Source organism: Phyllopteryx taeniolatus, chromosome 13 (assembly GCF_024500385.1).
Source record: "Phyllopteryx taeniolatus isolate TA_2022b chromosome 13, UOR_Ptae_1.2, whole genome shotgun sequence".
NCBI classification, from domain to species: Eukaryota; Metazoa; Chordata; class Actinopteri; order Syngnathiformes; family Syngnathidae; genus Phyllopteryx; species Phyllopteryx taeniolatus.
Window position 1 is genome coordinate 19,033,713 of NC_084514.1, and position 14,243 is coordinate 19,047,955.

The 14,243-nt window shown below is 44.7% G+C and overlaps 1 protein-coding gene across 15 annotated transcripts in view; it reads right to left on the reverse strand.

Moving 5' to 3' along the window:
• The window catches only part of syne1b (spectrin repeat containing, nuclear envelope 1b), a 103,260-nt gene that overhangs the window by 68,687 nt on the left and 20,330 nt on the right, over positions 1–14,243 (reverse strand). For 14 of the 15 annotated variants that reach the window (XR_009791578.1, XM_061795788.1, XM_061795794.1 and 11 more), the window contains 25 exons: positions 13,461–13,628; positions 13,228–13,386; positions 12,972–13,136; positions 12,391–12,525; positions 12,150–12,308; positions 11,859–12,067; positions 11,479–11,587; positions 11,205–11,369; positions 10,397–10,564; positions 10,144–10,320; positions 9,926–10,066; positions 8,893–9,053; positions 8,673–8,823; positions 6,969–7,196; positions 6,570–6,668; positions 6,272–6,459; positions 6,034–6,157; positions 5,785–5,951; positions 4,318–4,471; positions 3,028–3,653; positions 2,036–2,215; positions 1,648–1,798; positions 1,407–1,565; positions 785–967; positions 305–406 (listed from right to left, as the gene is read on the reverse strand). Coding sequence is in view for 14 of the 15 variants with exons in the window: in XM_061795788.1 (XP_061651772.1) it covers positions 305–406; positions 785–967; positions 1,407–1,565; positions 1,648–1,798; positions 2,036–2,215; positions 3,028–3,653; positions 4,318–4,471; positions 5,785–5,951; positions 6,034–6,157; positions 6,272–6,459; positions 6,570–6,668; positions 6,969–7,196; positions 8,673–8,823; positions 8,893–9,053; positions 9,926–10,066; positions 10,144–10,320; positions 10,397–10,564; positions 11,205–11,369; positions 11,479–11,587; positions 11,859–12,067; positions 12,150–12,308; positions 12,391–12,525; positions 12,972–13,136; positions 13,228–13,386; positions 13,461–13,628 (4,428 nt within the window). In the remaining variant the exon portion in view is untranslated. Of the gene's footprint in view, positions 1–304; positions 429–784; positions 968–1,406; positions 1,566–1,647; positions 1,799–2,035; positions 2,216–3,027; positions 3,654–4,317; positions 4,472–5,784; positions 5,952–6,033; positions 6,158–6,271; positions 6,460–6,569; positions 6,669–6,968; positions 7,197–8,672; positions 8,824–8,892; positions 9,054–9,925; positions 10,067–10,143; positions 10,321–10,396; positions 10,565–11,204; positions 11,370–11,478; positions 11,588–11,858; positions 12,068–12,149; positions 12,309–12,390; positions 12,526–12,971; positions 13,137–13,227; positions 13,387–13,460; positions 13,629–14,243 lie in introns of those variants that run through there. The other variant, XM_061795793.1, reaches the window with a different exon arrangement.

A 14,243-nucleotide genomic window follows, 5' to 3' on the forward strand; every position in this document is an offset into this window, starting at 1 on the left:
GTTTTATTTAACTTGAGTATAACACATTTGCATTGAATCTTTAAGAGCTTTTTCTTTTTAAATATTTGTTTCCAACATCCTATTTTTTGAGGCGGAATCTTCTGCAATGACAGCAACATTAGACATTACCCCAAGATGTGTCCGGCTCATTCAAAAGAAGCCTCCCTCTAATTACAACAACCACATTCGGCGTAATGGTGAGTTGCATTTCTAATATTGCCGTTCCATCAAAATGTTGCTTTATGTGGAACCGGTGCAAAAGCGGTCGGAGAGCGCTGATCTAGTGTTTTCTTTTTATACCTACCTGTAGTTTCGGAGGGGTGTCTTGACTTTGACTCCCCCTCTTCAGCTCTGACATTTTGCTCCGCAGGCTTTCAAGTGTCAGCTCCTTCTCGCCTATTTGTTCCTGTTGATGTGAAGCGTCATTGCTGTTGTGATTAGCAGGGAGGATAATTGGATAAAATCTTCAAGGAAAGTCTCTCAACTGTCAATGGAAGTGCAAGGACATGTCACAACCAGTAAAAAGAACAATTCTGACTTTTCTATGAGCCATTTTGTAAAGTTTTACGACACAGTGATACGCTCAATTTTTTCGCAAACGACTCATTATTTTGACTATATTGCAGTTCATTTATCGCAGGGTATTAAAGCACCTGAATTGCTCTACACAATCGATGGCTCGTCGTTCAAAAAACGGGTGATGTTTGGACACTTGCAAGATAGCCTTCAACCCTGCAAGTTCAAGCATGTTGTTTCAGGTATGGCTAGCTTAAAAAAATCCTACCTGTAGCTCAGAGAGCCTCGCTGACACCTTTTGACTGTCATTGAGGTTGTTCAGACTCTCGTTCAGTTCCGTCACGCGGCTGCTCGTCCAGCTTTCGACATCATCCGCAATTTGCCGCACATCCTCCCACAGCAGGAAAGTCTGCTTCAGGCGGAGGAGATTGTCGTCCACCCTCTCCGACACCTACGTGAAAGCGATTCAGTCAACATCTCGTTCGGTGTTGACCCAAATCTCGCTGCACGCCACCAAACAAAGAATGGTTAGATAAATCACACTTTTCAGATCAATTTAATGAAATTGGATAATTTCCCATGGCACACACTTGTGCTGTTTGTGAGTCACTGGTCTCTTTTAGTGTTTTAGTTTCCGGAGTGCAATAACAAAACAAATAACAAACAAAAAATGACAAAAAGAAAAACCAAACCAAAAATGTACCGGCATTAGCAGATAACGAGCAACCCTTTATTGCCCAGTGACTGTTCTTCTCAATGTCTTTCTGTCTCCAAAAGTGTTCTCTGTCAATTGACTGTCTGTTGTCGTACTAGAGCGGCTCCAATTACCGGAGACAAATTCCTTGTGTGTTTTTTGGACATAGTTCTGACAACTGACTTCTTTTACGTACGTCCAGCCACTGGTCCACGACCGTCTCCATGTCCTTTTTGACCATTTGCGAGTCACATTCCGGCACCTTCTTCAATTCAATCACCAACTGTTTTCCTTTGCTGGAAAACCGGTCCAGTTCCTGTTGCTTGTCGGCCATCTCCGTCTTCACCGCTTCATGCTAGAGATGGAGGAATGGGAGTTCTCAATAAAGTGATCTATTGACCGACGGTAAATTAGGAAGAACTCGACTTTGCTGTGACCTTGCTTAGGGATCGCTTGGTTTCCTCATGGTCCTTCACAACAGAGCTGATATCAAGCAAAGGTTCCGTGCTCTCCAGAGCGCTGCTGATGGCGGATTTCCGCATTTGATATTCTCTCATGAGCTCAGCAAGAACATTGCACTGCTCTTGTCTGTTGACCACACAAATCACAGCCACTCACTCACTCTTCTTGCAGTTAAAATTATTCCAATTTGCAGATCGTTATTGGAGGTGCTCATTGAATAATTTGTTTGTGTTGGAAAAAGATGTATATATTTTTCAATGCAATTATAATGGGTGTCAATTATATATTATACAGTATTACTTTTTCCCTATTTGCGGTCGGGCCAGGTCCGTAACCCCCGTGAATAGCGGGAGTCCACAGTACCTCTCTGTAATGAGCCTCTTGGTGTCCTCCCACGTGGTCTCCAGCAGGCTGATTTCCCTCAGGGCCTCCCCGGCCAGCTCGGCGTCTCGCTGAGCCAGCTGCGCCGCCTTGTCCCTCAGCCACTGCTCCTCGTGCTGGTGGGACTGCAGCTCATCCTCCAGCTGATTGAAGAAGCGCAACCTGACACAAACAAGAATGCGGTCAGTGTAACCCTAACTTTTTCCATACAGGAAAATGAAACGTGTATCTCAAATTATATTTCCCCGTTGGAATGAGAGGAAAGGCCATTAATCCGTTTCACCCTCCTCCAAAAAAAAAAAAAAAACCAACAAAATAATAAGTATGAGCACTCGATAATATTGTAATTCATTTCATTTAAAAGAATGTCACAGTTTGCATTAGTTGAATGCTGCTCCTTCTGTTGTGCCCACTTTAGCCACCTGGGGGCAGTATAAGATAGACTCTACACGGACACCGTCCCAGCTGCTCAGTGCGGCACTAATATTAGTCGTTCTTCACAAAGTATTAAGAATATATGCCTGTGACTACTGTTGTCTATCTACGTGTTGCTGCACCGTTTGTGTTCAAATATCCGTTGCTTAAAGAGCTATAACACCGCTATTTAGCATGAACGTTAACACCTCAATGGAATCTTTGTAAGCATTAGCATTAAGCTAGCAGACTTAAAAGCTAAGCTATTTGGTTGTTTTCAATAAACAATGTGTAATTGTCTTTGTTTTCTGTTTAGTTTGACAGTCAACTTCAAGTGGGAGTGGCAAAAAACAGCTTGCGGCCTCTGTTTTGCTGAATCGTTCACCAATTCTGTCAGTCGAACCTCTGCTTGTTGTGAAGTGCGTTTTGTCACTGCCACCATACAGCACTCGTATCTCAAGCACAAAAAAAAAATCACCCGAACGACTCGAAAAACTTGTGAAGTGGAGTCACTCGTATCTCAAGGCACCACTGTACTTTTGAGTTCAGCGTGTTGTTACCTTTGCTGTAAAGCCAGAAGGCCAGGCTCTTTCAAGCTCTGCTGGTCGGCTTTTTCTTCAATGTCCTCCACAGCTTTGAGTAGCTGCTCTTTCCGCTGGCTAAAGGAAGTCCACAGAGCCCCCAGGGCCTCTGCTTCGCTCTGCTTGGTCCCCAACAGGTTCCTCACAGCATCCAGCTCTGCGCTGAGTGAATCGGCCAGCGTGCGGCACGACTTTCGAGCACCTTCCTGGGCGCCGATGTGCAGGTGGCTTTTGCAGAGGCCGCTGTCCAGGTCGACGGCCAGCGTCTCCAGCCGGCACACGTCCGGGACCACGGCGGAAAGCTCCCGCTGCAGCTCCTCCCCTCGGCCGCGATCCCAGCTCCCGGCGCTCTCCACGGTTTGCCGCAGACCTCGCAGCACCACAGCGGCCGCGCCGTGCGTCTGCTGGAAGCTCCCGAGCCTTTCCAGGCACTGCGACTGCAGCTGGATGATGTGCCGAGCCTCCAAGTAGGGCTGGACGCAGCTGTCCACTCGACTACGTAGGAGCTGCGCATCACCGGGATCGCAGGCTTGACAGAGACGATCCGCCTGATGATCTAAGCTCTGTTTCAAACTAGCCTGCTTCTGTAAGGCCGCCTGGGTCTCCTGCCAAGGGAAAGTTCTTTTTTCCAGTTCCAATTGGCAATCACAAATCTAAATCTGAAAACATGATTGTTATATTTGTTTTTTAATTTAACATTTTTTTCAAACACCAGATTTTGAAGTTGAATTTTGGGCTCAGATAAAAAATACTGAAAAATGGAAAAACAGGCCACAAGACTGAATTTAACCTGTGATCTCATTCGTTCTTTCCATTTCCAATTGGCAATCAAAAATCAAGATGATTTTGGTATTTCTTTTAATCTGACGCAAAAATAAGAATCTTAAATCAAAAATATGAAAAATGTGCCACAGGACTGAATAGGATTTGAATACAGTGGACTCCCGCTATTCGCGGGGGATAAGGATTGTGAATAGCAAAAATCTGCAAATAATTGCATTAAAATGTTTTTTTTTTTTTTTTTTTTTTTTACTAAGCCCCGGGGATTAACTGCCAATAAGCGTTTTCGGGGTTGGTTGCAGAAGAAAAAGGAAGAAAAATACATAAATTTGAAGAAAAATTTGTGAATAAATGAATCGGCGGGTCCCGAAAATAATAGGTCACGTCTTCATTTTTGGGATTTCGGTTTGCCAGTTGAAAATGGAAAGAACGGATGATAGCTGTACTTGGAAAGCTCGTTGCTGATTGGATGTGTCACGCGTCACTTACATTTACTCGTGTGCTGGCCGAGGGCAGGTCGCTAATGCTGATTTGAGAAGCGGCGTGTAGACTGGAAAGCATGGTCTCACTCCACTGGGAGAATTTCTGAAGGTCTCGGTCAAACTGTTCGACAAGGCCGAGGTGATTCTGGAGCTCCTGGATTCTGGAGGACAAAAAAAAATAAACTTCCTTAGTTGGTATTATTAGATTAAGTACATTTAAGTACTGTATTTTTCGGACTATAAACCGCTGTTTTTTTTCATAGTTTTGCCGGGGGTGCGATTTATACTCTGGAGCGACTTATATGTGAAATTATTAACACATTATCCAATAATTTCACGTTATTTTCACACTGACAACCGATCTAGGCCCAACGAAAGCGACGTAGAAGAGGAAGCGGTGCATCGTCTACCTCCGGAGTTGGCGGACTTGTTTAGAAGTGACAGCGAGGATGAAGATTTCATTGGATTTAGTGATTTGGAGTGACACTGATGGTTTGGTAAAGTTGTTAGCATGTTCTTTATCCTATAGTTATCTGAATAACTGTTAATATGTTACGTTAACATACCAGGCACGTTCTCAGTTCGTTGTTTTTGCATCATGTAACGCTAGCTAGCTGAATGTGCTACGTTAGCATACCGTACACCTATTCAGCCTGTTGTTCTCTGTTCTATTTTTATTTTAAATTGCCTTTCAAGATGAAATGTCTGTTCTTGGTGTTGGATTTTATCAAATAAATTTCCCCCCAAAAAATGCGATTTATACTCCAGTGCGACTCATATATTTTTTTTTTCCTTCTTTATTATGCATTTTTTGGCTGGTGCGACTTATAGTCCGGAAATTACGGTAAGTACATTTTATCTATATGGAACTTCTCACAGAGAGCTGGGGGCAAAAAAAGACAGATGTACATACACTGTTCTTTGAGATTTCTCAACTACTCTTGGCTGATTAGTATGACACTAATATTAGTCATTCTTAGCAGATGATAAAGAATATGACTCTGAATATTTTTAGATTGTCTTTCTACATGTATTACTGCACCCTTTGTGTTCATTCCATTGCTCAAGGGGCTATAACATTGCAACATAGATGCTAGCAGTCAACATTAAGCTAGTGGACGGAAAGGCTAAGCTATGTGGTTGTTTTTAATACACAAGTTGAAATTCTCTTCGTTTGATGTTTAGTTTGACAGTAAACATCAACTGGGAAGTCTCGATTTTCTAAGAACTTTTCACGATTTGTCAAAGTGCTGCTTATTGTGAAGTGAGTTGAGTTCACAGCCACCATACAGCGCTCGTATGTCAAGTATGCGCTCGCAAGTCAAAGAAAAGAAAATCGTCCGAACGACGGCTCGTAGTCACTTGTATCTATCGATACAAAAAAAAAAAAAAAAGCGAGAGCGATGTGGCTGAACCTATGGGATCTAGACAAAATTCTAGCGGTGTCCTCCTGAATGAATGTGTGGCTAATTACCTTTTAGGAAGGGCTTCATTTTGGGCATGCAGTCTCGTCTGCAGCGCGTCGAGCTCTTCCCTCAGCTGGCTCGCTTTGTCATCCGGAGCAGTTTGATAAACAGACGTACCGATAGACATCAGCTCAGCGTGAGCAGGCCCCAGAGTCTGGACCTCCGAGTGCAATGCCTGAAAGGAAAAGCAGTTCATTTATTTCTGAAAACAGACATTTGCTTTTGGTTCAGGTTAAGCGAAAACGCGTGTATCATACCTGCATGTCCTGCAGCTCGTTGTCGAGTTTTGCTTTATCGGCCGACGGACATCGACTCTCTGTTTTGACGGCACATTCGCTCCTCTCCAGACACGAGATGAAGTTGCAACGCTGTTTCTCAAACCTGCAGCCAGAAAGCATGCCTCAAAAGGTTTCATGTAAAGATACAGTGGTACCTTGACTTACAAGTTGAATTGGTTTATCAAATCCATTCTCAAAGTCAAAGTTTGTTTCTTACCTTTGCCAAACCGTCAGCAGGGACTCCAGAGTGCCCTGTTTGATCTTGGCTTCCTGAGTGTTTTGCTCAAAGCTGGTATTTAGCTCCTTCACAGTGGCCTCCGCTTGCTCTCTGTCTCTGAGCCGCCTTGCGCCGGCTGACAGGGAGAGCAAGGTTCCCTTCAGCCTCTCCAGTTGCTGAGAGACGTCCTGGGAGACAGGCACACGAGACGGACAGTTGGTCCACGTTGCCAGCTTTTGAGCGTAGAGATTATGGGGGCTGTGAATTTCAATGATATCACAACGTGAGAATCAAGTACCACGTGGTTTTGAAGGGCTCGGTAGGTGTCCGATGAGGAACTGCATGTCTTGATTGGGTCTTCCAGCTTGGACTGTAGCTCACAGAGCGATGCGTGTGCCTAGAAAAACAGAAATGATTCTCAAACGAAATGGCTGGGGAGAAGGAAGTCTAGCTTATACTGCTGCCACCCTGGAACAGACCTCGGATAAGAAAAAGGATGGATGGAGTCTTATTTTAAGTGTAATCTGATTTGTTTTGACTAGAAATAACAAATATTCTTGGCAAGATTTTGAGTTTTTTCAGTGCCATAAGTACGAATCTTCAATGAACCTTACAGCTATTTATTATTATTATTATTATTAGTGTTTGGAGACAACCAACTAGTCGGCCAAACACTTTTCAGAATCATTTATTTCACCTCCTGGAAGCTGTGCGCAAACTTCTGCTGGTGTGAGGAGCTTTCCTGGAGCTGCCCGTCAAGCTGCCGCACGCTCTCCCTCAGCTCGTCCCAGTAGCGGCCGATTTGGGTCAGGCGGGACTTGATGCGGGCCCCCTCGCCTGACGAAACGAAGCGGGCCACGTCCTGGGAGTCCGCCTCCAGTCGAGGGAGAACCTCAGCTCGCTCCCGGAGCTCTGTCGCCACATCCTGAACACGTGGTAACACAGTGGTTCTCAAACTTTTCACACCAAGAACCACTTCAAAAAATACTTAGCTCATGGCTAACGTGGTTAAAGTACCGTGACGCCTTGAGATAAGAGGGACTCGACTTAGTTTTACGAGATATGAGCCGTCGTTCGTCCGATTTTTGCTTTGGCACTTTGCCAGATTGAATTAGTAAATATTCTTCCAAAAAGAGGTTTCAAGCTGTTTATTGCCACGGGAAACGCCATCGATAGAAGCTAATGATTAGCATCTAGGTGGCGGTGTTATAACCCTGTAGACAGACAATGCAACAATACTCTCATATATTCTTTATCCCCTGTGAAGAACAACAAACAACAGCATATCAGCATGTTGTGTCATAAACTGCCTCCAGGTGGCTCTGGTGAATTAAATTGAAGGAGAAAGTGTGACAAAAACGGTGTATTTCCTTTTAATTATTCTCATTGCTGTATATATATATATATATATATATATATATATATATATTTTATAGTATAGTAAGTATAAAATATAGACTACTACTTTTTTATTAAAGAAAAAACATAACATTTTTTGGGGGCGGGAGGCTGGAACAGATCAAAAGCGTTTTCATTCATTTCAATGGGGGAAGATGATTTGAGCTACAAGTGTTTTGAGTTTCGAGCGTGGTCAACGAATTACGAATTATACTTGTATCTCGAGGCACCACTGTACAGTTACTACAGTAAGTGTTCATCAAAAATAACACCCAGGTTTTATTCCCAAAAGGTATATTTAAAGGTATATTGAATTGTATTAGGCGGCACGGTGGCCGACTGGTTAGAGCGTCAGCCTCACAGTTCTGAGGTGCGGGGTTCAATCCCCGTCCCCGCCTGTGTGGAGTTTGCATGTTCTCCCCGTGCCTGCGTGGGTTTTCTCCGGGCACTCCGGTTTCCTCCCACATCCCAAAAACATGCATTAATTGGAGACTCTAAATTGCCCGTAGGCATGACTGTGAGTGCGAATGGTTGTTTGTTTCGATGTGCCCTGCGATTGGCTGGCAACCAGTTCAGGGTGTACCCCGCCTCCTGCCCGATGACAGCTGGGATAGGCTCCAGCATGCCCGCGACCCTAGTGAGGAGAAGCGGCTCAGAAAATGGATGGATGGATGGATGAATTGTATTATAAACCACTGTAACATTATGCACAGTTAACACTAAAACATTGAAAAATTGAAACATAGAAGAATTTAAAAAAAAAAACTCTACTTCACTAATGATTCAATTTAAATGTATCGGACATAGAAGTTAAATCAAAAAATACTACCTAAATAAGAATGGAAAAACAAACAGTTTTAGATGAAATGCAAATGCATTGCACTGAAAAGTTAAATACAACTGAACTGTACTTAGACCGCATAGAATCACATACACGTCATAAAGAGCGAAAGGAAGTCCGATACCGGAAAAGGACATGCTGTCTGTCTGTGGGTTTAAGTACCTTCACTGTCTTGATCTGTTGCTCAAGTGCCAAATTGGAACCCTTCAAGGTGTCCAGTTGCTTTTCCTTGTCAGATATCCACGAGGAAAATGCTTCAAACTCGGCTCTGAACCGATCCCACTTGATCTGCATTTCCTCTGCGGTTTTCACACTAGAGCACAAGAGCAGACATTGCAAAAGAGCAAAAGGAAGAAATAGCTCAGTCTTGAAATAAGCGTACTCCTTTTTGAGGCCGGCCTCCACTTTGTCCACTTGATTGCTGAGGGAACGCGCCTGCTGAAGGAGCAGAGTCTTATTCTTCGAGCCCAGTTGGATTTCCGTGGCTCTCTTGAGCAAAGTGTTCATGTGCGAGGCTTCAGCTTCACATTGCTTCAGAAGCATCTGTTCACACAAATGGAAATAAAATGTGTTTATTCAAGCGTCTCTGGGCATGATAAACGTGTAGAAATATTCAATGTATATGCAAAATCGCCGTCGGATTCATGACACGAGATCGGGTGTTAAAGATGGCCCCAAAAATGAAAAGAAGAAATTTCACAGGTGCGGGAAAAAAATTTTCCTTGTGTGGAGGTAAGGAAAATGTTGTTTTTAAGCATGAGTTTCTTGATGACAAACAAAAAAAAGATACCCTGGCCTCTAGCTCAGAGGTTGTCAATGCAGAGTCACCTGAAATTAGCACCGTGGCTCAGGTGAAGAAAAAGATATCAGAGATATTGATTGATATTAAGGTGGCTGCAAAGAAAAAGATATCAGAGAAAAAAGGAAAGGCAATCAGAGGAGGACCACCTGATCTCACGCCACAGGATGAGCCACTGGCAGCTAGAATAGGAAAGTCTGCCATCTCTGGCACATGTCAACGGAACGAGGGTCATTTACAATTCATTATCTTTTTTGGTTTCAAATTGGAATTCACAATATCTTGCAATTTACGAGTGACCGCCAGTGTTTTATTTCATTTACATGCTCATATTTTGTGTTGTAGATGAAGCGTTTAATAGCAGCTTCAAGTGTGTAACTTTATGAACCGCACTTGAAGCTTGATCAAAATTGGTAAAAAAAAAAAAAAAAAAAAAAAGGTCTAATTCAGCTCTTTTTATATGGGTAAATGTCTCCCATGCTGAAACAGGCTTACTTAAAATCGTTATTGATGATTTCAAATGTTGGGCCTTCACAGTAGAGGCAATCCTTATTGATGGTGGACGATTGTATTTTTGTGACTGTGGCCCCTTGAGAGAGATCAAAGTTCGACTCACTCTGGCCTGGTCAAGTTCTACCGCCAGGCTCTCAGGACTACTGAAGTTCAGGTCTCGCTCCATTGTGCATCGAGCCTTGCTAACAAACCGGCGAACTGCCTCCTGCTGGCTGTCAAACTCCTGCCAGGCCGCCAGTGTGACCTGACGATGACAAAACATCACTGTGAATACTAACTAAGTATCGTACATACAAAAACGTCTTCCTCGCGGTAGCCCACCTCAAGGCTTTGCTCCTGCGAATCCATGTTTTGCTCCATTTTGCTGAGGGTGTTCTCCAGACTGTGCAAATCCTGCTGCAGAGTCTCCCCCGGGCCTTCCTCGGCCTGCAGCTGCTGCCCCCTACTGACCAGCTGCTGAACATCCTTCCTCTTCAGCTTCAGCCGTTTCAGCAGTTGCTAGGCAGACACAATTTAGACCCATTAGGACTTCCAATGTGAAAGCTCTTTGGGGATCTTTTTAGCGGCACAACACCTGGTGAACGAGCAGTAGTTGCTGGGCTTCTCTCACAGTGGGACAATCCAGGATTCTGGAGACCTCGACCTGAGTTTCTTTCTGCACTCGGAGAAGATCATCCAATGTTCTCTGCACTTCTTCCCTAAACTGTACGCAGTCACCCACAGCCAGGACCATCTTCTCAGCCTAAATCGCACCGAAGGCATACGATGAAGAAGAGGACATTTTGTTGGCATGGTTGGAGTTGATACAAAAAAAAAACGGACATTGATGACAGGCATGTCAAACTTGTTTTCTTGGTTATAGTTGCCCACAGAAATGACAAAAATCACTGTTAGATATGTTTCAAGTTGCGTACTGTTAGGAACGTTTTACGGTCACGGTTCGGTTCACATTCGGCACATGAAGGGAACATAATGCCAAACTAACTGCTTCTCTTTTGTGTAAACGGGGACAGATTTATTGTTTTGGAAATTTAAAATGAAGTTCTGTTCAGAAGAATGCATCACCAATATTTTGTCTTCTTAAGACTGCTTGAATGGTGCTCAAAGTTGCATTTACACTGCACTAGTTGTTTTTTGTTTTTTTTTAACTAGCCATGATGTCTTCTCAGCAGATGTTGAGCTTCTTCTGTGTTTGTCTACAGACGAGAAGAGTGGCTCGAGGACAAGGCTGTTAGAGTTTTGAACAGAAGTCACGGGAAAAATGTGGCAATCTTTGCCTTTGAGTTTGACATTGGATTGTTATCCTAAAAGCTTACCTGGTGCTTTTGGGCACGTTATAAATGGCGCAGCGCAGGTGTTAAGTTGCAGGGATAGTTACCCACCTCTATGAGAGACAGGAGAAGACCTTTAAAATCAGCCGAGAGTTTGCTGAGGGCACTTCCTTGCCTCTGTGCGTCGCTGTCGGCGCAGATCTCTATCAGGAAGGCCATACGTGCTTTCAGCCAGCAAAGGTTGCCCTCCTGTAGCTCGGCGTCGTTCCTCAGCTCCTGCGGCAAAGCACGGCGAGAAGCAAAATTAAAGATGCGTATGGTGAAAGTCAAATGTGGCCTGCTTGCTGGATGGCTTGATTTTGAGGTTGACGTGAGGCAAAACTACCGTGATGGTAGCCTTGACCTGAGAGTATTTTCTGGGGTCGCCCGCCCGGTTTCTCAGGAGTCGAAGTTGGCTTTCTTTAGATATCAACCAACAGGAAAGCTCAGCATATCTGTTTCATGCCACAAACATGAAGGTCAAGGTACAAATACACACTAAAAAGTACTGAAACATTCAACAGTTGGACATGTGCATTCAAAGGTTTACAGAAGCTTAAATGAAGTTCCCCTGTAAAGGTTATAGTGCATTTTAGGTTCATCCTGAAATTGGAACTGAAAGCTCAATATTGTTAACTTTTTGTGAGTAGTGTAAAAGGGCTGAAGCCACGCCAGGAGAGGCGTGCCTCACATACTTTGGAAAATCGTCATTTGAGATGATTCTACCTTGCATTGTAGTCCTTCCATTTGTCCGGGTGCTGCATTAGCTTCTGATGGGTGTTTTCAATCTCCTCGCTGACCTCAGAGTAGTCCTTCCTGGACTTGTCAAGGGTCTGGTGGGCAGAGTCGCCCTCGGGGAGCTTCTCACAGAATTCCTCCATCAGTTGCAGCCTCTTCTCACATAGGGAATGAGGTCCCTTTTCTCTGAAGAAGGCCTGAAAGGGGACCCGGGTGCATCATGGTCTCAGTGAACTCAACTGAGAAGGTGATAGATATTTCACTGGCTTGGTCGCTCACCCGGTGCTCCTTGATGAGCCTCTCGCTGCCCGTGCCGGCCAGGTGCCGGTTCTCCCGGTTCACCTCGGCCTGACACTCTTGCAGCAACAGCGCCAGCTTGCTCCCCTCTGCCTCCGCTTTGAGGTGGAGGAGGTGGAAGGGAGTGTCGGTTTGGACGTCCTGGCAAAACCAGGTCAGCAAAGAGTCACGAGTCAAGAGAGAAATATCTCCAGTGGCGCTCACTTTCATTTCATGAACTCACCTTCCAGTGTTTGTGCAGTGCCCGCACGGTTTCCTGCAGCGACTGTTGCTCCTGCTCGGGCAAAATGTCGGTGAGCTCGTCGCAAGCCTTGAGGAACGTGTTGAGGACGCGCTGGTCCAGTTGCCCGAAGAACTCCTGCCAAAACCACAAACCGCCTGCTTGTGGATGTGTTGAAGTAAATACCCTCATGCAGTAAATACCCTATTTCTATTTCCTATGGGAAGAATTGTTTTGAAATCTGAAACCTCAAACAATCAACTTAATAACTGTTTCAATTAACTTGTGCTAAATAAACACACTTGTGTGTAAATAAATGCCTCCTTGAAGCAATCAAATGATAAGAAATAGATGTTCTTCAGTCACACTGTTTCTAATCTCCTTACACATTTGACAGACACTTTCTTGGATGCGCAGGAGCTTCATCATCTATTTTAAGAAGGATAATAAAAATAACCCAAAACATCCGATGAGGACTATAAGGCAGAGTCGTACAAAACTGGACTGGGTGTTGAGGTAGCGTACTCCAAGTTCCATGTGGGTGTTTGGAAACGCGGGTGTACGGCACCTTCCCGTTTCCTCACCGTGTGCTTCTTCAGCAGCTCCTCCGGGTCGCCGCTTTCCGTCAGACAGCTTTCCGCCATCTTCAGAACCTCCTCCAGCTCCGAGCGGGACTCGTCAAATCTCTTCATGAGGCTGCTGTTCGCCTCCACGCGTTTCCTCCACTCGGTCGCTTCCCTAAACATGGCCTGCGTGCACATCAAAATTGGGCTGTCAGGGAACATTGCTAGATAAACTTCAAATGCACGATTGCCTTTACAGGAGCGGAGGGATCTTTACCTGCGAGGAGGCTTGGAGGTCGGCTACTCTTTTCTGCAGCAGACTCATGTCCATGTGCTGCAGTGTTTTACTGGCGTCAACGAGCTTCCGGATGGTCTGGTGATTCCTCTCGATCACCAGCAGACACTTCTTGCAGCTTTGCGTGGCGGCCGCCAGCTCCTGCGACAAACAAGGCGTCAGCCCCACGCGGACGCCGCTGTGAATGGATGGGTGGAACTCTTCTTAAGGGTCACCTGGCATTTCGGTTTGAAGTCCACGGGCCCCTCGGAGTCGGTGCTGCTCGTGACATGGCTGGCCTTCTCCAGAGCCTGGTAGAACCCAGTGATGTTCTTCTCCATTTCTTCCAAGGGAGCTAAGAGGGACTGAGACTCCTTCAGCAGAGGCAGACATCGCTCTCTCACCTGATGGCATGAGGGCAAAGGTAAGAAAAAAGATGACTAAATACACTGCTCACAAAAATTTGGGGGTATTGGGTGAAATTTCAGGATGAACCTAAAATGCACCACAACCCTTACAGGTGAACTTCATTTGAACGTCTGAAAACCTTTGAATTTGTGGTTGTTTTTTTCTAAATTTGCGACATCCAAATATTTACTGAAATGAAGACTTCACTACTGCCTTAGCATGGTACACTCAAGCTTATAGATTTGTGTTATGTCACTGCGGTACCATTGCTAAAAACTGCAAATGCCTTGGACATGCATTCATGACCTTTTCGCCCGTTGATGGCCACGATTGTTCCTGCCAGATGCACTACTGCAGACACAATTAGTATCAGGAGGAAAACATTTTATTACGCCGTTTTGGGCGAAACCAACCCATGTGCTACTTCTGATTAGTAAAGAACGGAAAACGAGAGAAACCTTTTTTGGGGTGAAAGAAGAGAGCCTACTTCCTTTTGGTAGTTACGATGCTTCTATGGGGACAGTAAACAATATTCTGTGGGTCTTGAAAGATCATTCAGAATGCTTTCAAATGGCTGCAGGCAATAGGAGGAACTCTGTTTTGAAAACGAA